Below are 24,050 nucleotides of genomic sequence, written 5' to 3'. Positions count from 1 at the left end.
TTTATTTTTGAACCGCGTCGCCGCCTCTCTGGTTCCACGACGCTGTCGACGAGCCAAGCGCGAAGCGAAAACGAAAGGCCGTCACATTGTAACAGAAGGCGGCTATCGCAAACGCAGTCGCGTCTGGTAAAAAGAAGTGGTACGTTGCGCACGCTGAAGATTCTTTTGCTTTGTTGTTGAAATGTCATTGCACACTTGGCATGTATCGGTTCAGTTGGCGTGAAAGCCGTCTTCGTTGCAAGTTTGAAGTTGTGCACCGCCATTAGGCAATAGTGGACAAAACGAAGTAGCAGATTGACGAAGTAACTTCGGCGGCCCCTTCAACTTCCTTATAACCAGATCTCTCCTAGTAATATTTTTCTGCAGCTGTACACGGGCAATCAGTCGTGGAATCATGAACACTCGGAGATGAAATTACAGGGGTTAAGTCAAGGGCGCTGGAAGGGAAATGACCTGTCTGTTTTTGAGGGGGACAGGCGCATGCCGCTGAAAAACAACCGTTGCACTGGTTTTCAACCCATGTCGTTGGAGCTTAACGTATGCCTGTGTTCAATACACTCCTCCACAGGTGCGCTACATTGACTCTACTAACAACGTTCAAGCCTGTTATCACTCAACGACCCCGTCTAGGTGCTCTATATACGGATCACGGCGGGCTCAGGGGTAACGGACGCCACAGCAGTGGCCTTGCTGCACGCCGTCTGCTATTTCCGGTGGTAGAAGCTAGAAGAGACAACACATAGCACTGATATAAACCCATCATAAGAAGCCAACAAACACTGACACCAAGGACAACATAGGCGAAATTACTCGTGCTTAGTAAATTGAAATCAACGATAATTTAATGGAAATGAAAGTGGTTGTAAAAAACTTGCCGCCGGTGGGGAACGATCCCACAACATTCGCAATGCTGACACGGATAATGTAAAATTTCAAGTTCAATTCTATACCCTTTCGCGCTTTATGAGTAATTCTCCATGCATTATCAATGAAACAGTCGATCTTGAATAGTGGGTGAAAAAAAAAACGAATGTTATTGAGCAATGTTAAGACTGAAAATGCGCTTCATTTCTTTCCCTTCTTTTTACCCTTCGTCTTTGGTTCGGAGGGTCACCCAGCAGTGGTTATCTATGGTATCAGCCACTCAGAACCGCCCCAAGAGAAATGCAATATGGAACAAATCCTTATAAAATACGGGCCCAGACATTCTACGGACCCATATATATGAACTGAATAGCTGCACTGCCGGTCCAGTGATTGACACAGCAGCAGGCTCATTACGTCGCTACAATGGACACAGTTTTGCCTCAGAGCTGATATATAGCGTAGTAGAATAATTACATTCTTTTAGAACACTTACCTATACTGTTGCCCACGATCAATGCCACTGCACTGAAGAGACCCATGTCCCTCCTGAGACGAATGGGTGCGGAGCCTGCGGGAGTTTTAGTATTTATTTATTTTGCGATCGACGAGCTACGGCCTTCAGAGAAAAATCTTTAACACCTTCGCCTGTCTAGCTTCATCACTTTCGGGCCACCTGTGCTATGTGCACGTATACGCTTGTGAAGATCTATTTGACGTTCATGCGCTAGAGGAAAGCAGACGAGTTATTTTAAATGATCTTCACCGAAAGACGTATCGAAGCCTTACTGAAGAGAAGACGCACGGATGACCAAAACAAGAGTAGGGTGTATCGGCATCGTGCACGTACTGGTTAAAGGCCGGAGGATGCGTAGTGAAATTGTAAGGCTCGTTCAATATTTCTCGATGAGCAATGAACATTGATAGTCCTAGATCTACAGCGCAAGTAATACGCAGACAAGAAAAAAATGGATACATTGTTAGCTATGTGCCGTGCCTACTCTACCTCGTCGATGTTCATCGCGTTTCAGCCTTACACTAATATCCAAAAATGTAGCGAATATCCGGCATACACTTATATAACATCTTTTCATCGTAAAAAATAGGAATTTTGACAGTAACATCAGCGTCATCTTCAGGTAAACTTGAGCAATCTCAACCTCTATTGGAGGTGTTGAATCTCCAGCTGATACATCTAATGTACCTCCAGGCAATATTCGTGGGTTTATGGAGCTACTACATCAGAAACGCATTCGAGCTCCCTCTAGACACTGTCGTTATTTCGTTCTCACTTAAAGCATTCCTCCATATACCTTGACTGCAGTTTTGTATATACCCTATTTTATTATCTACTTGAATTTGATATCATAAATTTTACTGCAATACTACTCATTTGAATTTAGTGCTGTATCCGTGTCATTTGATTGCGTGCATTTAACAGCTCTATTGCGGTGACACATCGATGTCCTAAATAGTCCCTGAAGTTCAATATAATTCTTATGTTAAATATGCTGTCCTGCCAATTACGCATGATCTTTGACTGGTTGGAGCAATTGCGCTTAGATGCTAATTCGCATACCTCAGAGATGGTGGCCAATTTGCGTCGTCGCCGTATGTAGATAAACACATCAAAACGCTTGCCTCGGTGATGTATCTGTATTCGTATGTTCTGTGCGCGTTCCACTTGTAACGCATTATTTGGTAGGCACGGATGATGGGAGTCGATATAGAATAAATTTATCCAGGTATGAAAAATCTGGTCCATACTTCCCCCAGGAGCGGTTGCTGACAACGTGAAGCGTGAAAAAATTGGGCGACATGCATTCCATTGTAGTGGTTTAGCACTGTCTGTTCCTGGCTCTACCGTGTGTGCTGATAAGCGTTGAATACTTTTAGCCGTCTTTGGGAACTTCCCCAAGGTTGAGATATGTCTATGTATCTCTACGTAGCTGCGTATATTGGGTCACTGGATAGGTGTTGCGCGATAACGACCCTATTTCGAGCAAACTTGGGTCACTGATTATGTGGCCACTGCGTATGTGTCACTCTTCAACCAGGCTTTGATGCCAACTTGGATGACGTGGCACTTGTCACAGGCTATGCGGAGCCCTTCAGTGATCTCTTTCGCAGTAACTCAGGTCCCTGGGTGTGTGCCCCGTGCTGTGTGCCGCTTTTCAGTCAGCCTCTTTCGCGCCAGCTTGGGCAACTCTACATGTGCGGAGTACTCTAACACTTGTGATACTTTCTTGCTGGCCAAGAAACTTCTCCGTAACGCTATGGGTGAGCTTCACTCGCTGCCACCAGTTACCGTGCGGTGGCGCCACTGGTTCGGAGGGGCACGTGACACGCGGCGCAGCAGCTGGCCGGTGTGTTGGTGTGGTGCCCTGTCGCGGCTTTACGCGGTATTTCTGCCTTTTACCATGCGCACAGAAACTCGAATTGTAGTCGGGAGCGTGAACAACGATGCCGAAGACTCGTTGTGTGCCGCAACGTTGTCTACATTGGGAACGGACGAAACGGTATGCCAATTTTGTGAAACCAATCACCGATAACAGCGAAAAAGAACACCGTGTCGACGACGCGATGGCCATATCACTTGTGCTTCTTGTGTGGAAATAGGCGAATGCCAACCCTTGCCAGGAAATTCACTTTCAAGGTGCGTCGATTTGGGTCGGTGGATCTTACACCTAGCTCCGCCGACGACTTCGCGAGCCGTCTGCCGGCGGACCTGAACAAAAGTACAAGCAATCGGGACGAAACAAACTGATCCCTTAGTTCAGTTCTGACCAAAGCGATTTGGCATGTTTCATGCTACATACACACAACAAGTGAGAAGCGGTGAGAAGGCGCAGTACCGACACCGGCACGTAACCGTTTTCCACCGAAGGCTGCCGGTTGCACTCGCCGAGTGTGACCACATGTAGGGGCAGCTCTTTGTGTACTGTTTAGGACATGCAGAGGAGGTCCTGGTGTTCTTATGCTAACACAGTTGCTGGCCTATTATGCTGAACGGGAGACAAGGGACATCTTGATTTGATTTTTTTTAGCGCGAATGAGACTTGACACAAGAAGACACACAGGACACAAACGATGTTTTGTGTCCTGTGTATCGTCATGTGCGTCCTTTACGCCTTCTTCCGTCCAGTCTATATCACGCAGAAAAGAAAAAAACGAAAAAAAAAACCCAGATCACGATGCCGTACCAACAAGTGACAGGCCTACAATACTGCAGCGCGCCTCACTCAATGGTGATGCGAGTATGCAGCAGGCATCGAGGTTTCCGAGAAAAATCGACGCGCTCTTTTGATGAGCGCTCGCGCGCAGAGCGTGCATCATGAAGTGTAGGAAGCGAGAAACACCTATCAAATACAGCCCTCCAAAGGCGCCGGCCGCTCCTGTCAAGCAGCTTCAGCCGAGCTAGTCTGATGCGACACTACTCGTATGCGTCAACCTGCACGGTTGGAATTTCAGGTAATATTGTCAGCGCTGAGCAATTAACACGGTGCATGAGCGAATAATCAACAGTGGTTGTACGTGCCGGCGTAAACAATTTCACCGCCCGGTTAAATCGGTATTCAGTCGCGAAAAGGTGGGCTCTAACAATTCTCGATACCACCAATATGCGACATGTTATTTTTTTTTTGGGGGGGGGGGATAAGTAAAGCAGGAAAAACGAAAGCAGAAAAGAAAGAAGTCGCCAGCACGGATGTAAAAATCAGCTATATAAATTTTGTGACCTCAGCGTTGGAGCGGGAGGCCGTTGTGTCTTTGCAGTATGACAATAAAACGATCTCATTTGTCTGTCCACGATTCCACTTCTGACGACAGGGACGTCGGCCCGACACACCTGTTGCAGAAGCTCGGCACGCCAAAATCGCCCGCCGTGTAGGCCTAGTGAGACCGCGCCTAAACCCGTCTAAGCTGTTCGCAAGCGCCGATGCAAGACGACGACACCAGCGATTATAATGTGATAATGATGATAATAATAATCATTTATTGGCGTCCCCTTTGAAACAGGGCGATGACATATAATCATCTAGCCTGCTTAAGATAATTACGTATGCCGCAAATGCGGTTTGTTCTAGCGTTTTTGTATACACTTCCCTAATCTGTTTCTCTCTCTCTCAAAACTTCCCTATCTTCCTTGTACCGCTACCTCTACCTGTAACGGATCCGGTGGTGTCAGTTTCTTCCCGGCTTTAATTCCCACCAATACTCCAAACAATCTGTGACTTTTCTTGGCTGCTGACCAGTTGATGCCTTCCGTCCGCTTTAAATCCAAGCGCTCCTGGAAGGCACACGCTGCCTACGGGTCTCACTGGGTGAATCCCTTCGCATTCCAATAGAATATGGTGAGTGGTGTCCAGATTTTCGCTGCAGCATACGCATGCTAGATCTTGTAGCGAATATTTAGTCCCGTAAGCTTTGTTTTTAGGCAATAAGCTAGAGCGTCAGCTAGCATGGCACTGCCCTTTGTGTTATTGTACAGATTCTAATTTCTTTGGTCCATTTTTGTAAATCTCCATGAACTTTCTTTTTCTGTTCTTTGCATCGAATTCACTGTCTCTGTCTGTATCACCTTTACGGTTGTCTCTTTACAGTTTCACTTACCCTGTACTTGATTTCGAACTTTCTTGACCTCTTCCTCCATTCTGTGTCCACGCTTAGCAAGTAGAGATACTTGTGCATTTTGCCCGCCCAAGTATTTTGATCCATCTTGCCGAGTATTTCTTCAAAAAAAAAAAAAATTTGCTCTGCGCTTCTCCGACTTGGAAAGAGGCCCAGCCTATGTCACCCTGCACTGCTAGTGACACCCGTAGTGGCCTCTTCTGTCCCTATAACAAACTTTGGCATGAAGTTTGGTGACCAGTAGAAAAGTATTAAAAGGATTATGGTAATGGGAAGAGGCGGTGTCGCTTGGTAGCTGCCGCTCTTCAATAATCTTTTTTGACGCCAATTTAACACCCATGGTTTGTGTCGCACTTCAAAGAGAAAATTATTATGAAAGTTTCTCCGGTGCAGGGTGAAATAGAACCCGCGTCATAAGATATGCAGACAATATTTTCTGTGGATATATTCATACATGTGCGTACTTCGTGGCAGTGTCCATAGATGGCACAGCGTGTCAAGAGTGAAGTTCGAGGGTGAAACCTTGCTGCATACCTGCCTCATACTTCTCTCAGCCGCCTGCAGCAAGGTGTTTCCCTTCATTGCTTCAGTGCTGACAGCATTTACGTCGACGTTCATCGTGAGATGAGCTCTGCCGAAATTTCTTTTCATTACCACATAACGTGACCCTCTCTCATTGCGGGACGCAGTTGTTATCGTTGAAGAGACAGACGAAACTCAATCGGTGCTGCAAAAGCTGTTGTGTACTCATTAAGCTGATGGCACGAAATGAATATCTATAGGACAGCTACACCAATTGCACCACCTGGAATCTCGCGTAAAAGAAGTAAGCAGCTTTCTTCGATCACTTCTGACTGTTAGGACAAGATCCAAATCACAGTGTAAAGAACAATTATGTTCATCAACTATTTGCTAATCCATTAGATGTTTCGGTGGAGCCTTATATTTGCTAATATGAGGCTCCACCTAAACATTTAATGGATTTCCTAGAAGAGACATACACTGAATCTGTGGAGCTTGAAATAATTTCACCATAGGTGAGGGAGAAGAAGTGAAGAGAAAGTTGTTAGACATGTTCCCACGGCATTCAAGATAAGTGCTATGCGCAACATGCAAAAAACGACAATACCGCGCGAACGTTGTGTATTTAAGTACACGTTATGCTTTCTTAGCGAACAACAAGCTTGAAGCTTTCCACTATTACGAAAATTGTTACAATAAGCCATCTACACACCTTTGTGGTCGCTCATAGTGCTCTTCCGTTGGAGATTTTTTGAAAAGCTGTGAGCCTAGGCTGCGAGATCCAGAGATGCACACATCGTCTCCGTACTATCGGCCACCGGGACGCAGTTTTGATGCAGTCGACAAGAAATTACGGGCCGTAATGCAAGGAGAATAAGAATAACGAAGAATTTGAAAGCTAGACACTAAAACAAAAATATCATATGAACTAGACGACAGTCGTTTACACATTTGCCACCTCCATCCGATAGCGAGCATCAGCTTTCCGACCGAAAAACGAACATGCCTGTGAAACGTTCAATAACTCTCGAACCTGCCCTGCGAGGTTTTTCAAATGTGGGAATATTACATAGTGGGCGCACAGTCGTACATTCTTTCCAGCTGTTCAGATCGGTATTGCTACGTGTTTCAGGCGATAAAAAAAAGGTAGCATGGCTCACGGTGCACGCAGTGCTTTCACTCAGGGACAGCAGCTGCAGAGAGAGCAGGATGTGGAAAATAAAGGAAATCAGCATTTGGCGAGTAAGTGCTTAACCGTGTGTACTAGGGGAGAGGAAACAAGAGGATATCTAGGAGCTGAGCGCTCGTTTCTCAGCCCGTGAAGAATTGAAAACAGGAAAAGCTGCGTTCATTTCGTATGTGCAGGCGGTCATGGGTAATTAAGCCTAACGAGTTTTCACCATTTTTCTTAAAAGGATCGATGGTTTGCGTTAAGCCGTCAGCTTGATGCACACGGGTATGCGATAGATATATGTATGTGATAAGCGATTATGTTAAATTCCTATTTCATGATGTTCTCAGAGTTGCTTCTGCTATTCTGCACTTTCTCGTTGATTCATCCAATAAAAGAAAGAGCAACTATTCTTTCTCACCCTCTTTTCTTATCATTTCTTGTTCTTGTGCTTATTATCATCGTTATCTGCTTATAAACGTACTTAAAGAATTGTCAGGAATTAAGAGCAGAAGAAAACAAGGCAAGAATTGTCGCCTGAAGTACCTCCGCTCCTGTTTATCCAAGAAAGAGAAAGCGTTCAAATAGAGCGAAGAAGAGAAAAGAGCATAGACGAAGTGCACAAAATAGAGGGCTGGACGAAGAGAACGTTAAATTCCATCGAGCGGAAAGCAGTGAGCAACGAAACGCATGCAGAAATAGATGGAGCTTATCCGCGCGTCGTAAGACATAGCATGCGCGCAATTGCCATGTTTCTTTTCTTCGTTCTCTCGTTCTTCCTTTGTCTTTGTTGCAATTGCAATTATCCGGACGCTCTAGGCGCATTCGTGCCGTCGGTGCCGCCGCCGCCGTAGTGTCTCAGCATTGTGAACCGACTAGCCCAGCAACATGTACTTCTGTCTCAGCGTTGACGGTGCAAGCACGATTCCGACGTGGGGGTATTAGAAGGTCGCACGAGACGCACGGGATTCGCAGTGCGTTGGCCTGCAAGCCTCCACTATTTGCATAAGCGGTGCGTGCGAGTGGCGTAGCCAGGGCAGGGGGCCGCTTGCCGGGCTTCAGCTGCCCTACCCTGGAAGAGTTTCGGGCCGACGCCCTGTTCCCTTTTACGCTTGGTACGTCGCCTATGAATACGCATATCCTTCGAACGCCCGCCCCCTGTTAAGTGCAGGATGGTGCAACCAGGCCCCGCCCAATCTCAAGTTACAGGGATCGCGACAGAGGGCGAAAAATAAACCGCGGTGCGTTCCAGCATGAAGCGCGCAAGTGGAGCTACTGTAATTTGATCGCAAACTTTAATTTCGGCTTTTTCTACTGGGGGCGCTCAACGCGGCTGAACATTTGACCTATAAATGTGCATATTATAACCGACAAACATAGTGAACATGTCATTTTGTTACAAAATAAGTACACACTTATTTTTAGTGGACTTCTGTAGTTAAACTCGGGGATTTATTACTCGAACAAAGGCTTTGAGACATCACTAACGTCTGATTTGCAGCAGTCCACGGGTGTCGATTGCAGTACGTGCCGATTCAAAATGCACAGCGGCAATGTTTACGAACGGGGTGATCGTTTTCTTTGAGCAGCATCACGCAAGTTTGTTTTAATTAGATAATAATATCTCAGTCAGTTTATGCGTCAAACATTCGATAGCAGCCACCAAGCAAACGTGTTTAAAGACGGTGAATTTTATCAGCTGCGGCGTTTCATTGCTATAACGGCTGCATACACGGCTTCCGTCGTTAGTCATCTGCTACGTGTGGCCGCGTAACGACGTGTTGGTTTTAAAAAAATTAGCTAGCTAGCGTGAAAATTCGCCGCTGGAATCGAACATGGTTCGTTTGGAAACTACCCACGAAAATAGATTAACCTTGCAGCCTCTGGGTGTGTGCACCGGTGAGCAAAAAAGCATTGCCTCGGATTTTCAACTTTGAATTTCTTTGACTGTGAGGCGGGTAAAACACATTCCTGTAGCCATTCTTAAAAGTGGAAAATAATAATTATCAAGATATTGCTCTTCAAAGGGAATTCAAACAAAGCTCTTGTTATTTTGTCACGTTGCTAGAATTCCCAGCAGGGAGTAAATCAGAAATAATAAATAGTTTTGGCTTTTTCTACATAAGTGATACGCTGCGATAATTTCACTTCGCATTAGTGCAAATGTACTTCCGATGATAGTTGGGTTAATTGCATTTCGTACATAACAAGATTACCGTTTATTACGTAGTAGATGGCTAAAAATTTCATCTAATCGAGGCTTCACTAAGCACAGCCTACACAAGGACACCTTTGAAAGAAATGCACACTGAAAGCAGTGTTGTGTGTCTGTGTGTGCTTTTCTGTCACGGAGCGTTTTGTGCACGGTTCTTAGTCATACATCAATGACAAACCCATTCCCACTTCCGCCATTGTAACTGAGGCTCTCTTGTTTTTTACTGCAGCCTCCAAGACACTGCTCATATTTGTTCGCCCCTTTGGACTCTTGTCTCTGGACGCACAAGTCAACAGTGAACGTGTCACGACTGGGTCAGAGTTCTCACAGGATATGTTTGTGAACATTTCACCTAGAACCATGAGTTGCTCATTTGTTCGACTAACTTTTGTTTCACCATTTTTTTGCTTGCATGTTCGCCATGGTTTCATCATTTCTCCTTTGAGGAAGACTCCTTTCAGAAAAAGAGAGATTACTGGTCTGCAAGCTGCCCACGTCGATCCCTGGGAAGCTCAACAGTCACCATAATGACAACAGGTCCTCTTGAACGATGTACCTCATCATGAAATGTTTGAAAGTTTACCAAACAAAGGGGTGTGAGCCCTATCAGGAAAGCAGCAGTCTATGGTTTTGTATCGTACCGAGCGGGAATGCTAAAATTTTACATACCAGCCTTCTTCAATTTGAGAGCGTTTAATGACAACCGAAGAAGTAACATGTTGAGTGCCAACTTGTTTCTTTTCTAGTCGTTATAGCCATGAAGACCGGAAGAGAAACAATGTAGCAAGCTCCTACTTGCTAATTCACAAACTATGTCATGTGCTCTTTGCTATTCAGTTTGACGGGAATTACTACATATTATCATATCATCCCAGACAAGGTTAATTTGTTACATGAAAATTCAAATAACTTTAAAACCTTCAAAAACGCTCAATGCAATTTTGAAGAATTTAAACTTCATCTTGACGGAAAGCATTGCAGTTACTCTTCAGTTCAATATTCTATCTTTTATTAACATACCCTCAGGGCCATATGGCATTAAAACGGGGAGTGGTTACAAAGTAGCAGAGTAAAGCAAACACACATAGAAGTTCAGTGAGTCATGGTAACGTAATGATTCTCCCGGGCATACAATGTTAGCTAATGTCTAGCAAAAAGTTCGCTATTAGCGATGGCTACCATTCTTGAGGGAAGGTGGTTCCATTCCTGAGATGTACGGAGGATGAAAGATTGAAATAAAGACTTCGTGTAACATGAATAAATTCCCACTTTACTGCGATGCTCAACGCGGTTTGAAATGTACTGAAGTCGCCATATGAAGTCATTGTGAAGTGTGGTGGGATGAAAACTTTTAGGAAATAGCGAAATACTGGCAACTTTGCGGTGCTTAGCTAGTGGAAGAAGTTCTAGGTTAGTTTTCATTGTAGTACTCGTGTTACGGTTATGAAATGAGTAGAGTGAAGTAATAAGATTAAGGCTACTAGGATCCCATATTGCAGATGCATATTCAAGTTTCCAGCGTATTAGCGTCTTGTTTAACTAATTTTGAAGTAGATAGCGTGTTGGAAAAGTTGCGCCATACCCGAGCATCTGATTTGCATTCTTGATGACGTATTTTATATTAATGTTCCAATTTAAGTTACATGTAATCCGTACACCCAGATATTTACATGACATGACGAAATCCAACAACGTTGTTGAGATGGTGACAGCTAGGATTAGAATTAGATCTGGATACGCGCATTATTTTACATTTGTTAACTACAAGAGGCTCATGTAGAGTTTGCATAAAATCAACAACTATGCTAGCCCTGCACCGTAAGAAACAGTTAGAAAAGGCAAATGCACACAGCCGGCTTACTCCACAGTTTTTAAACACGACCAATCACTAACAAAATCTATTCTTTCTCTTCAAACAGCAGCTCATAAACCTGAGCAGTGTGCTCCCTAAAACCTACTCGGAGCAATTTCGGCTTATCATTCAACCAATGAACAGTGCACCAGCAAGGGAAGCCTCACAGTGGGAACTTGCCTTCGTCACGGCCCTCACAAATATGTTTGCTTGTTGAAAAGTTGGCTCCAGGCTGAGGCTTTCCTTGCTCACCTCTGTTATTGAGTGGGAATGTTCATCTCCCTGCAACCTTTTAGACTTGTTTGAATACACAAACCGAGATATTTTTCAACATGAAACAGTAAATTGCATTTGCCAAGGATCAATAAGCATTAATTGACCGTATATGTTTATTTGGTGCCCTTGTTTATTCACAGAAAATTTGCAAAGGTCCTTGTAAGCACTGTTGTCTCCACAACGTTCCTCGCTCTTCTACGAGTACTGCGCTTGTGTCGAAGCCTTTCCTGCCGCACCTGAACACTAAATGTTCAGCAGAAATATCAAGAGCAGATAATGTGTGGCGTAAAATTTGGCCTAACGTTTGTTTCCCCCTACACTTCGTGCCTCTCGCCAATGTTCTATGAAAACAATGGGACATTGCAGATCGAGCTTATCTTGCGGAAAGTACATATTCGCCGAGCACTTTTAATGCTTCTTTTTTAAATATAGCTAAAATCGTTGAACGCAGACAAAATACTATGAACCACGTCAAGCAGCACTGTGCGCAATACAAGTACGAAGGTAGCCGACCATAAATGTCGTTGTCTGAAGCTTCGTACCCCATGCGGTGGCCGAACACGATTAGAAAACTCAATTTGAGCTTTCAATTTCTTTAAATAGATGACTATCTTTCCTGTACGTTGTAAACTCGGTGACTGACAGCATAAACTCCACCTGACCTGAACGAAAATTCTGGCACGTACTGCTTCATTCACCACTGAGAGTTTATAAACAATGTAAGCTTACCTAGTTGTTTGAACTGCTTCTTTTTTGCCAGTTGAGGCCTCTAGATCACCTGAGACCTAATAAAAAGATCTGTAGTCATGTTAGAGTACCTTACACACAAATACCGCCCCCAAAGCGGTAACAAAGCATCCAAAACCAACGAACGAGCAGTGCAAAGAGCCCCACCAGCCGCTACCTTAGCGGCCATATTGCACACTACGTGATAATGATGATATTAGTTTTGATTTTGCTAGCGCTGTCTCTGGGTCCCATGTTTTATTTCAGAACGCCGCCGCTACTCTTATTTCTGTTGTACTATGGAAGGTAGTTTCCCGTCTCTAAGTTTATATAAATGTTCTGTGGTACAACGCCTTCAGGCAGACCAAGGGCCGGCTCAAGGTAATAGTTGTTACGCCCCAAGCATGGAAAACTTGACAGAGAAGAATGGAACATTAGCCCCCCTCTCCCCCCCCCCGGAAAAAATCCTGACTGCGCGCCTGTTGCGTGCACGAACGTGATGTACTTGCAGACAGTTTACTGTGGCATTGGCGAGAAAGCTGCAAGCGCGGAGTTTCTGCACATGTGTTACTGCGCAAAGTAGTCCGGCAGCACCTACTGCGCATTTGGTTTGCTGAATCAGCCTAGGTTCCGCGTGTGATTGTTTCGCCTTTATCCGAACGCTGAAAACAAAAGCAGGAAAATGCATCAACTTTAATATTCAGCTGTGAATATGTCTTATTTTGATCTATCTATCTATCTATCTATCTATCTATCTATCTATCTATCTATCTATCTATCTATCTATCTATCTATGTATCTATCTATCTATCTATCTATCTATCTATCTATCTATCTATCTATCTATCTATCTATCTATCTATCTATCTATCTATCTATCTATTTATCTATTTATCTATCTATCTATCTATCTATCTATCTATCTATCTATCTATCTATCTATCTATCTATCTATCTATCTATCTATCTATCTATCTATCTATCTATCTATCTATCTATCTATGTATCTATCTATCTATCTATGTATCTATCTATCTATCTATATATCTATATATCTATCTATCTATCTATCTAATCTCAAAATTGCCGCGCAACTGGCCGTTCGAGACACTTTGCGTGTATTCATGGGCTTCTTTCCCGCTCGAAAAAACAACTTTTATTTAGCACGTATTGAGCAACAGAAAGGTGTATCGGGGGTTTCTCACGTTGCTGTACCATTTTCGTATTGATACTATTAATCTAATTATAATCAATAATCTGAGCATCTCCAAGCGACGGCAAACATTACTTTGGTTCTGTCCAGCTACGCATCATTTGCATATTTCTAAAGTTTGGCTCAAGTTAAGTGTAACACCCCGTATTGTTTTTCTTCGTTTTGTATGTGATGAATCAAGTAAGCTTCATGCCAGTCACTGTGGTAAAGATACATTTGTGACTGGTATTGAAAAAACGTAGTCTTTTTTTTCTTTATTTAAAGTATGTGTCACGTGCAGCCTTGCGGAGATTATGTCGCAGTTGAACTAGCTTGTCGATACTTGTCTGCTATAAACATATATAGACAGCCAAATACGCCAGTAGCTACCATCTTGTTTATTCATTTTTCGGCGACGCAGACACACTTCACAAAGGCTTGCTTCTATTGGGACCAGCTGCTCGTGAAATGGGCATGAATGTTTGCCATACAAGACATTCCCAGATCTTTTAATACTGTCCTTTATCATTTGCCTCCTAACACTAACAGTTTGTCAAAAATTAGTGCCACTTTTTGCATCTTTGCACAAGCCGTACCTGTGAAAGCTTGTCGTCTTCTCATGCGAAACCAGTTCGCGTTCGTTATCTTCTTTTGGTTCGAGTTTCTGAAAATGTTTGGGGGAATCTATCATTTCTCCCGATGTTTGGTGCCACAACACCACCATCTTTCAAGAAAAAATCAACCGATGACATACTTCCTCACATTTCAAGTGTCCTAATGAAGACCACAATTAACTACAAATTTTACATTTCTTGTTACCTTTAGGTTATTATCTGCACGTTATTGTTCTATCTGAGTTGCACGCCATTGTACATTACACTCAGCTGTGACGGTGGTGTGCACTGTTCGTTTAAAACTAAAGGCTTCTTTATAAGTATGAAATGGTAAAAGTTTATGAAATACGTTGAACATTTGCACGCGCCCTGCATTTCTGTCACGTGGTGCTCTAGCGATGGACACACGGCACACTGAGCATCAGTCTCTGTAGAAACCTGTTCATGTTTGTTCCGAAGCTTGACCGCTGGACCACCTTCAATGCGACGTAGGCGGGAAAACCTGCCAGGACACACCAGAGTGCGATTAGGTATTGCGAGACTTGAGCCACTGCTAAGACGGGGACCAGGACAACCACGAGGGAAATGGCGATGTTGACAAAGACAAGCCACGTGGGCACCCTGATTGGTCTGTCGGCATCCTTCATGGTCACACGCAGCCTGAGCATTGCTAGCATCTCCATTATAGTCATGAGGCTAAACACTGTCATGCCACCTTTGGCCAGTAGACCCACAGAGCCTGTTACGGCGAAGAGTATGGCGAGGCAGCACCTCGAGGCTATTGCAACTATTGGCAGTGAAGAGTTCATCGTGATGAGCGAGAATGCCCAAGGGAGGTGCCTCTTGCGGGCGGCAGCCATCAGCAGTCGGCTGTGGCTGAGAAAACTGGAACTCATCGTTCCGAACGCGCACACACACACAATTACTGGTACGATGTAAACGCCCGCCATGCCCCATGTGGTCCGAGCAAAGGTAACCGCTGTTGCCTCTGAAGCCATAACACTGTCGAGGTCCAGGACCACAAAGTAGGCCACGTTCGTCAAGACAACCAGCACAGTCACGAGGAAAAGACCGCCAAGGAGTGACCTTGGTATGGTGCGTGAAGGATCGGACATCTCTTCGGCCATGCAGGCCACCATAGTACTGAAAAAATGAAGATATTGTCAGCATCAACGTATGCGCCTGGAACGCACAAAAAGACAACACACGCCTGTCAGAAGGGTTCACAGACCGGCCTGTTCGTAACCACTCTATATCTTGGTCATGTGTCACCCTGCATGCAGTTAAGATCTAACATCACAATTAGTGAAGACTTGTCACCTGCAGCTCGACTAGCCTGTGAAAAAAAGTTATTGAGTTTGCTAAATCTTAATCATGATCACCCCAGTTTAAATTCAGGTACAGGAAACTGCTATAAATAGCAAATGGTACATGTACCACTCTAGCTCGGTAAGTACCTAGGAGGTTCAAGGACGCAGCGTGAGGCCTCAACCACGCTGTGGCTCCTCCGCAACGCGCTCCGACATTTAGGGATGCACGAGGGGTTGTGCGCATGCGCTAATTATTGAAATCAGCATCCTTTACACTAACATCAGAGTTGTTCTCAAAAAGCATGAGCCATCATCATCCGCAATCCGCACATATTTTACTAATACTGTGTGCTAATACTGTAATACGTTTGTGTATGAAACGTGGCTTTCGAAAGACGTTTGTGACTCCGAATGTTTTGGTAATAGTAAGCAAATCACGGCATATGGTCGTGATTGAACAGAGCGTCGTGGTGCCGGAGTACTTCTTGCTATTTCGAAACGTATCCCAGCGTCATCAGTAATTTAGAAACAATGTGGGCTACAGTAACTATCAACCATTAAAAAATAACTGGAGTCGTTTGCTACCATCCACACTCCCCGTCATCCACATTTACTAATGGTGATGTGATCGCTTGCATTAGGGGAAAGCGTCCTTCTATACCTTCCTTTCCTATTTTCTGGCATTTCTTGTAACAGAGTTTCGAAATATGGTCTACCTTACTTATTACTACGTTCTTCCGCTTCAAAAGAACATTTTTGTCAACTCAGTAACCTGTGTCCTCAAAATGCCTCTGTCACTCATAACTTACCCGGCCTTAGCGGCCATTTGTTACTAAATATTCACCTTAATACTTCTTTTCTGAAACTTCCGAAAAGCCCCTTGCGCCATAAAACACGACACATCATCATCAAACTTGCGAAAAGCAAAAAAAATACGTGTGGTTATTATAGGAAAGCTATAACTTATAAGTAATAAATAATGAACCTAGTTATTTCTTATTGTATTTTTGAAGGATTTTGATAATTCTACTGCGCAGTCAAAGTGGAATATATTTTTTTGAGGGGTTGGCGGCAGAGGTAAATTGTTAGCCAGTAACCACATTCGAACCACTACTATAACCTGTAATCGGCGTGCGCCTTGGTACAATAATTGTTTAAAGTGGCTATCCAACAAAAAAATGAACGTCTGTATCGTTCCACAAAGCAGTCACCCACTGACACACATTGGAAAACTTACACATTTACATCTGATAAATATGTAGCCACACTCAAATACTCTAAAGAAACATTATAATTACCCACATTTTAATTTACGCGGATAATTAATGTAAAGATGATACTTGCATGTTATACATTCGCTTTCTGATGATCTATCACTCTTAAACTTTTTCTGGTAAAGTTGTTCCAGAAAACCTTGGTGCAACTCTCCTGAATAATATTTTTGTTGTCTATATCTCGTGCACTGTCGATAGTGGGACACATGTCTTGAATGATTAGAACTTTTTAACTGTGCCTTCAAGGACTGCTTAAGTTCCCGATGTATTTAGGCTAATAGGTTCACTGTAGATACTCATGTTACCCGGCTTGGACAACATCTATACTAAATTATTGAAAAGCACCTCTTCAGGTTTCATTATATTAGTTAAATACGCCAGCAATCGCTTTGCACATCTTCTGTTCTATGGAATGAACAAAGAAAAAATTATGCCCTTATACAGATCCAGCAGCAAGATGTCAACAAGTATAGCAAGTATACATCTTGTCACTTGATTATCAGAATTTACTCAGAAACTACATCAGAGCTTTACCGTTCTTCTCTTGTTGAATGAACAGTACTAGATTTTTCAAAAGCCTTCGACAAAATGTGTCATACGAGTTTACTTTATAAACTAAGCAAGGTGGAGCTTCATTCTAACCTCAGATGGATCGAGTCGTTTCTTGTTAATTGTTTCCTGTTTTGAACTTATAATGCTCATAACTCACCTCATAGCAACGTACAGTATGGATTGGCACAAGGCTAAGTCATCGGACCTCTGTTATAACTAATCTATACTAATGACACACCGTCAGCAATAGCAGCTTACATATATCTAATTGGTGGTGGCTGTGTAATGTTTAAAGAACTAACGAACATAACATCAGGCTGGTTAAGACCGACCCTATTACCCTCACAAATTGGTGCCGATTGCAGAAATGGAAGTTAACAAGGCGCAAATTTGTGAGAGTACCCCGATATAGCGATAACCTTCTTATGCACTACCTGAATAATGTTGCTTAAGAAACAACAAGTGCATATGAGTACTTAGGCATGCATTTACCATCAAAATTACGAGGAATTATTATGTTTAATATACAATTAGGAAACAGAGCTGGTTGCTGGGATACTTGAAGTTGTAACTTTTCTCGCGCTACACGCCCTTTAATAATATAACTTTATGAAACCCTCTTGCGGCCGAACTTGATATATGATACGCTATACGGTATCTCTTTAACAAAACGCTAATGTATTCCTTTGTAGCAATAATTCCATTCCTCCATGGTGTGTGCGCCGCACTCAAGTAAACCTTACAATCCGACGACTTCAGAAAAAGCCGGACTTGCCGTCATCAGCACTCAAGCAACTAACTTTACTTCTCTTGTACGAGAAATACAGCGACTGCACACACGTCTGTACTGATGGATCTTCTACATCCACCAGTTCCGGTGGCGCTGTAGTTATACCAACAATGAGAATAACCCAGCGGTTCCAGACTTCGAATGTCGCTACGTCTACAGCTGCAGAGCTCGCAGCTCTCCGCGACGCGCTTCATGTGATAAATGCTGAAAGTCCTAGAAAATGGGCAGTCTTATGCGATTCAAGGCCGGCCTTGCAATGTGTGCAGTCGTTTCTCCGACATGGAACTCACGATCAGCTCACGCGCTAAATCGTGGAACTTGTCCATCAAGCGAAAAAGGCCACGGTATCGGCTTTCAAAGGATACCAGGTCATTGCGGTATCATAGGAAATGATGACGCAGATAAGGCAGCTCGGGCGCCAGACCAAGAAGACCGCTGCGTCACCATTCCTATCTCAAAGACCGACGCCGCGAGACAACTTCGCATTCTAGCACGCACGATCTCCTTAGCAGAGGGGAATACTGCGCATACAAGGCGCACAAGACTACACAGACTAAACCCGTCACTGCAACTCAGACCTCCAGCCAGTCTGTACGGAGGCGACGCGCTCTTCTGTGTCGGTTGTAGCTTGGACTTGACATCACGAGTGCCTACTCAGCACTAATTGGAATGGCTGATAGTCCTGCATGTGATGTTTGCGGATGCGAGGAGAACATTGACCACCTATTCTGCCATTGTCCTCAATGTCAAGCACAAAGACAATGTTTGTCCAACACATTGAGGAAATTAGACGTTCGTCCTCTGAGTAAACAGACAGTACTAGAGCACCGTCCCCACCGATCATCGGCTCAGAAGGCAGTGAAGGCATTTTTGTGTTTTCTCGGAACGTCTGGTTTGCGCGAGTGGCTTTAACTCAAGCATTGTCCGTCCACGTCTCTAGACCTTCTCTCTCTCCCTTCTCTCTCTTCCCCTTCTCCCTTCCCCCGGCATAGGGTAGCCAACCAGACTCTTGACTGCTTAACATCCCCGCCTTCCTCTCTCTCTCTCTCTGTCGTAGGAATAAAAAATGGCCTGCTTTATTCTTTCAGCAGCAAGCGCGCTGCGAGCGTATCTTCAATGAAATCAAATGTTTCTCTTCAGCCACAGGCAACACGTTAAAGAATTTCTCGCCTATAAATTTTTCATAAGCAGCATCACCACCCTACTCTACATCTTAATTTCATGTCCCAACCATAATACTCATCTAAGCACACTGATCGCCAGCATCAAATTAGAATTTGTGCATGCAACACGACGTGCTTTTTACAAACACTTTTGCCAAGTTCGTCAACAGAATGTAGTGAACTTCTTGCTGATATCGCTTCCATTATTAACAATGAAAGTTTTCGAAGCGACCTAGCTAATATGGTGTATGCACTTTTATATGGCTAGTACAGCGTACGCACTTGCTTACATGTGTGTGCGCACTTGTATGGACTAGTATTGGTCTTTCTTATGTTGCTTATAATGTGCCCGTGTTGTATTATTCCACTCACCAAATTTTAAGCTAAGATTGTATAGTTACTAAATACAGTACATCAACTGGCAGTTTATTTTCTCACTAGTTCTTGTGTAAACCATTCGCCTTTCTAATGCCGAATGACACTGAGGGTAAAATAAATAAATAAATATTTCGAATAACCTAAAACATCATACATCGTTATTTGCAGCGTTGACAATGCGGATAAGTTTTATTTTTCAATGAGAGCGCAAAAAGGCTATAGTGATTCTTACTTACATTCAGAAGGCACACAATGCCATAAGATTGACTAAGCATTAATAAAGCCGTTAACTATGCATTCTACGCGTCACCCATTCAATTCTCAAACCGCATATATACAGTACTTATCCCACATAATTTTGGCACCAGTGCGATAACATTTGCAATGGGCGATAAATGCGCAGTTTCTTCATATGTACAAGCAAGATAGTAGCGATACTCATAACGTAGTGTATGCCCAGTTAGTTGTGCACAGTTAGTAAAATATAGCAGTCCAGATCACCGTGTCATTTCTCCTACGCGGAGAGGGAGATAAGAGTCGTAAGATTCATACCTTCCACCCCCGGTGAAAGAAGCTACAGCGAATGCTTCTACTAGCTTTCCCGGCGTTGTGTGACCATTGAACGAAAACTTTGTAAGCAAAGCTGGTTCTGAAAGAAAATTATAGCGAGAACTTACCTGTAATTATGACATTCGGAAGACATGCAGGTATTTGACGGGTTATAAAAGCAATAAAGGCGATGTATGTTTCAATGCTGTACATAACATTGAAAAAGAGAATAAGTTGTCTTCTTCTTCTAAATAAAATAAAAAAAAAGAATTTAGTCACAATTAATGAAAAATCATCCACCAACGCCTATGGCTGATTATTACATTACCTGGGTGATGTAAATTTCAATTCAGCTGTACGAGTACCATGTTTGCAATGCTGATATGCTACTTCAGCGCTCAATAGGTCGTTTCGTACTCTTCCTTCCCAAGTCCTTATTTTCCTTTTTTGGCCCAACGATGTATTCTTTATTCTTTACTTCAAGACACACGACACAGTTTCGTAAATGTTCTCGTCATTCTAGCGCGAGATTGCAGGCTCCCGAGATGTGAAATGTTATATCAAATGTATTTCACAGGGTCGTGAAGGGGCCCTATATTATCTTAATTTCCAACTATATTTGTCATCACTGAACGAAGCCACAAGCCTTTCTTTGCACCCTACAGCGGCACTGGTTTGATTTTTCTGCACTTTAATTCCTTGTGCTCGTTCGCGCACGCTTCTGTACCTAGATACATGTATACCATAGGTATGCATTACTCAGTAGCTAAGTGCAGGCCTTACGGACGTGCGAATTAATACTGAACAGTTTCGCTCAGAGTGCGCGACAATGATGACGATAGCTATATGCAACCAGTGAGAACCGCAACTTTCAACGATTTTAAGATGGCTTACAGCGCCAGTGTTTCAAACGCTTTTAAAACGAAGCTTTCATTGTCTACCATTCCACAGTTTCGCCTTGGTTGGTCGGTATCTTCGGACTGTGGTCAGGTTCTGGCTGCATTCTACGCATTGAGTTAAAAAAATGAAGCACAGCCTGCAAGAGGATTCGAACCTCGTCACCCAGTGCAGCAGCCCGATGCTCCAAACGCTGGGCCACAGCCCCATTTTTTCTTCCGTCATTACAATTACAAAACACATCTGTACAGCATTTACATAGCGGCGAAAACAGCCATAGCCGCGTCTACCGCAACAAGACAAAGAATTCGCAGTACAATTATTACAGTAAAAAGTTCTCTAAAAGGCAGGCAAAACGAACACTTTATCAACAATGGGTATCAGTCCGGTTGGAAGTCTTTTGATCATAAAAGTCTTTCAGTTGTCAAACCATCTGAATGAACTCTTCCATGTACTACAAGTACCTATTGTTCCAGGGTTTACATTCAGCGGTTCCACAGAAGCCCTGCAACCTTAATTTGGTCCTCATCTTATGAGCCAATGAAGCGTGGCAATATTTTCAGACCAGTTAGTGCAGGCGGACTGGGAGTACTTCACCTTTGTGTTAGACAATTATTGTCTCGTTTCTTCTTTTTCATGACTGTTCTCACCCATTACTTCGGCGTTCTTAATGTGTTAATGTTGACAAAGTTTTACCAAATTTAGTCATTTCTACAAATTTTGCTTCAGGTCCACATTTGCAGGGATTCATGCGTGAAGTGTACCACTGAGTGCGCTTTCTAGCAGTGAGGCTCACAAATGAATACTTATCGTTTTTCTCACAGAAAACTCTTTATATAGATCTCATTGATATGCCTTTTTCACCTCCGTTATACCGATCACTGTACATCGGCCTACCTGGATATGACATGCTTCCACGTGTCTATAAGATGAAGATGCCTATTTCTCCACATCCGAAACGCTACCTGTTGAAGACTGGTTTACTACGAAAGACATTTTTGTATCTTGAATTAGCTGTCATCTCCGTAATGTACCGGGAATTATAGAACACTCTTTTCTTGACTGCAAGGACGTCATCTAGTTTTGGGACGTTCTCCAAAGGACATTTAAAAATTGTGGTGGCGCTGTCATGGCATGGTCGTCATTACGCCGTCGTCACCATGTGATCGCCGTGCATTCTTTGTCATACCGTGACGGTGTCGCCGCAGCAGTTCTTTGATCATCGCCTGTCAATCTTTGTGATTCGAATGTCGCCATACTGCCTTCGTCACACCATCGCCGTCTTACAGTCGTCGTCACCTACGCATCGTCATCCCATTGTCTTTACGCCGTTGTAGTCACGCTACCGTCGTTATACTGTCTTAATCGTTTCAAATTTGTCACCCCGCTGTCGCCATGACGTTGGTATGCCACATTCGTTGTTCCATAGAAAGAACTATATTATCATCACAATAACTTCTTCCTGTTCTCGTCGCCATGCCTTCATGGTCATTGGCGACCCCGACGAGGGTCACAGCAAAGTGGGCCGATCGCTGAGAAAGTGTATGTCGCATATAGCATGTAAATGCGATCTCATCGGGAAAAGAACAAATTTTAAATAAAGGTATCATCAGCAATGTGGCGTGCCGATACATTGCTTGAATGCTAATGGAATTATTGTCCACAATCATCGCGAGATAGGTTCTGAAAGAATTTTATTTTTGTATAAATCAACATTTAGGCTGCAAGTTATAATACAGTTACTACGTTAATTGCTTCTCGCATTTCACGCTGGATGACGGATGAAGGTCCTGTTTGGGGATTATTCAGCATATATGCCAGAAATTCTACTACAAATGATGTTCCACCAAACACTTTGTTCTAGGCGTATCCACCACGTGGGTTTGTGTATTATTTGGGGCTCATCTGTACAATTATCACGGACGCCTTCTTTGTGCAACCGACGCTTTTTTCACGAGCATGAGAACCAAGAATTGCGCTAAAACAGAGCTTCATATTGTTTAAAACAATTTTTGTAAGATGCACATAGGAACCGCGTTCGTAACAAAAATCTTGTTCAAGCTGGCCGGATTGAAAAGTATTGCAAATGGAGTGCCCCAACAGAAAAACGGGAATGACCGCTCCCGCCGTGGTTCTTCTGTGGCTATGGTGTTCGGCTGCTGAGCATGAGGTCGCGGGATCGAATCCCGGCCACGGCGGCCGCATTTCGATGGGGGCGAAATGCGAGAACGCCCGTGTGCTTAGATATAGGTGCACGTTAAAAAACCGCAGGTGGCCGAAATTTCCGGAGTCCTCCACTACGGCTTGCCTCATAATCACAAAGTGGTTTTGGCACGTAAAACCCCATAACCTAACTTTTTAATTTTGATAACCGGCATATATCACGTAACAACCGGCACTGACTTGCGCTCATTCCTTACAGGCCAATTTCTGGCCGCGGCACGCAAACAGAAATAAAATGTAATCACTGCCACTGTAACTGAGCGGGCATTGTTTCCCATTGTGCAATGAATTTCGTCCAGTGCTTTCAGACAAACGCCAATGCAGGTCCGAGAGCGCCGTTAAACAATGTGTGGAAATGCATTCGCGCCACCATTAGGGAGCAGTGTGCGGCCGGACCGGTCTAGTGTTTAAGATCTGATAATATGGCATAGCCAACACTGGAAATGCTAAGGCATTATTCGACCTTCATTGGCCCAGCCACATCCGACTCCAAACCAACATTAGCGCCATCTGATGTGCTTCCTGTTAAAGCTTGCGGACACTCACTGTTGTGTCCTTACCATCAGCACTTCAAACTCAACCAGTAGACTGAGATCAATTGGTACAAATTTATTGTCAGTGAAACTATTAATACAAAGTGACTAATCTAAAGAGAAGAATGAGTGATCGCAATACCGCAACCATGCATCAAGCAAAAAAGATAATGAAATTTTAAAACCTCTACTCACCTCTTAGGCAACATACGGTGCCGGTGACAATTATTGCAAGTAGAATTGCGATTTTCACAACAAACAAGACGTTCTGAAATTTCATGGACGTCTTCAGAGAGAAGCTGTTCACCGCGGCTGAGAGC

At 43.6% G+C, this 24,050-nt stretch overlaps 1 protein-coding gene across 1 annotated transcript in view; it reads right to left on the bottom strand.

Moving 5' to 3' along the window:
• LOC140213442 (uncharacterized) overlaps positions 1–24,050 on the bottom strand; it is a 74,308-nt gene that overhangs the window by 21,010 nt on the left and 29,248 nt on the right. The window contains exon 6 of the mRNA XM_072284666.1: positions 14,604–15,204. Within this exon, the coding sequence (XP_072140767.1) occupies positions 14,604–15,204 (601 nt within the window). The remainder of the gene's footprint in view (positions 1–14,603; positions 15,205–24,050) is intronic.

This window comes from Dermacentor andersoni, chromosome 10, assembly GCF_023375885.2.
Source record: "Dermacentor andersoni chromosome 10, qqDerAnde1_hic_scaffold, whole genome shotgun sequence".
Lineage (NCBI taxonomy): Eukaryota > Metazoa > Arthropoda > Arachnida > Ixodida > Ixodidae > Dermacentor > Dermacentor andersoni.
Note: the sequence above shows the minus strand (reverse complement) of the source record. Positions and strands in the feature narration are given on the sequence as shown.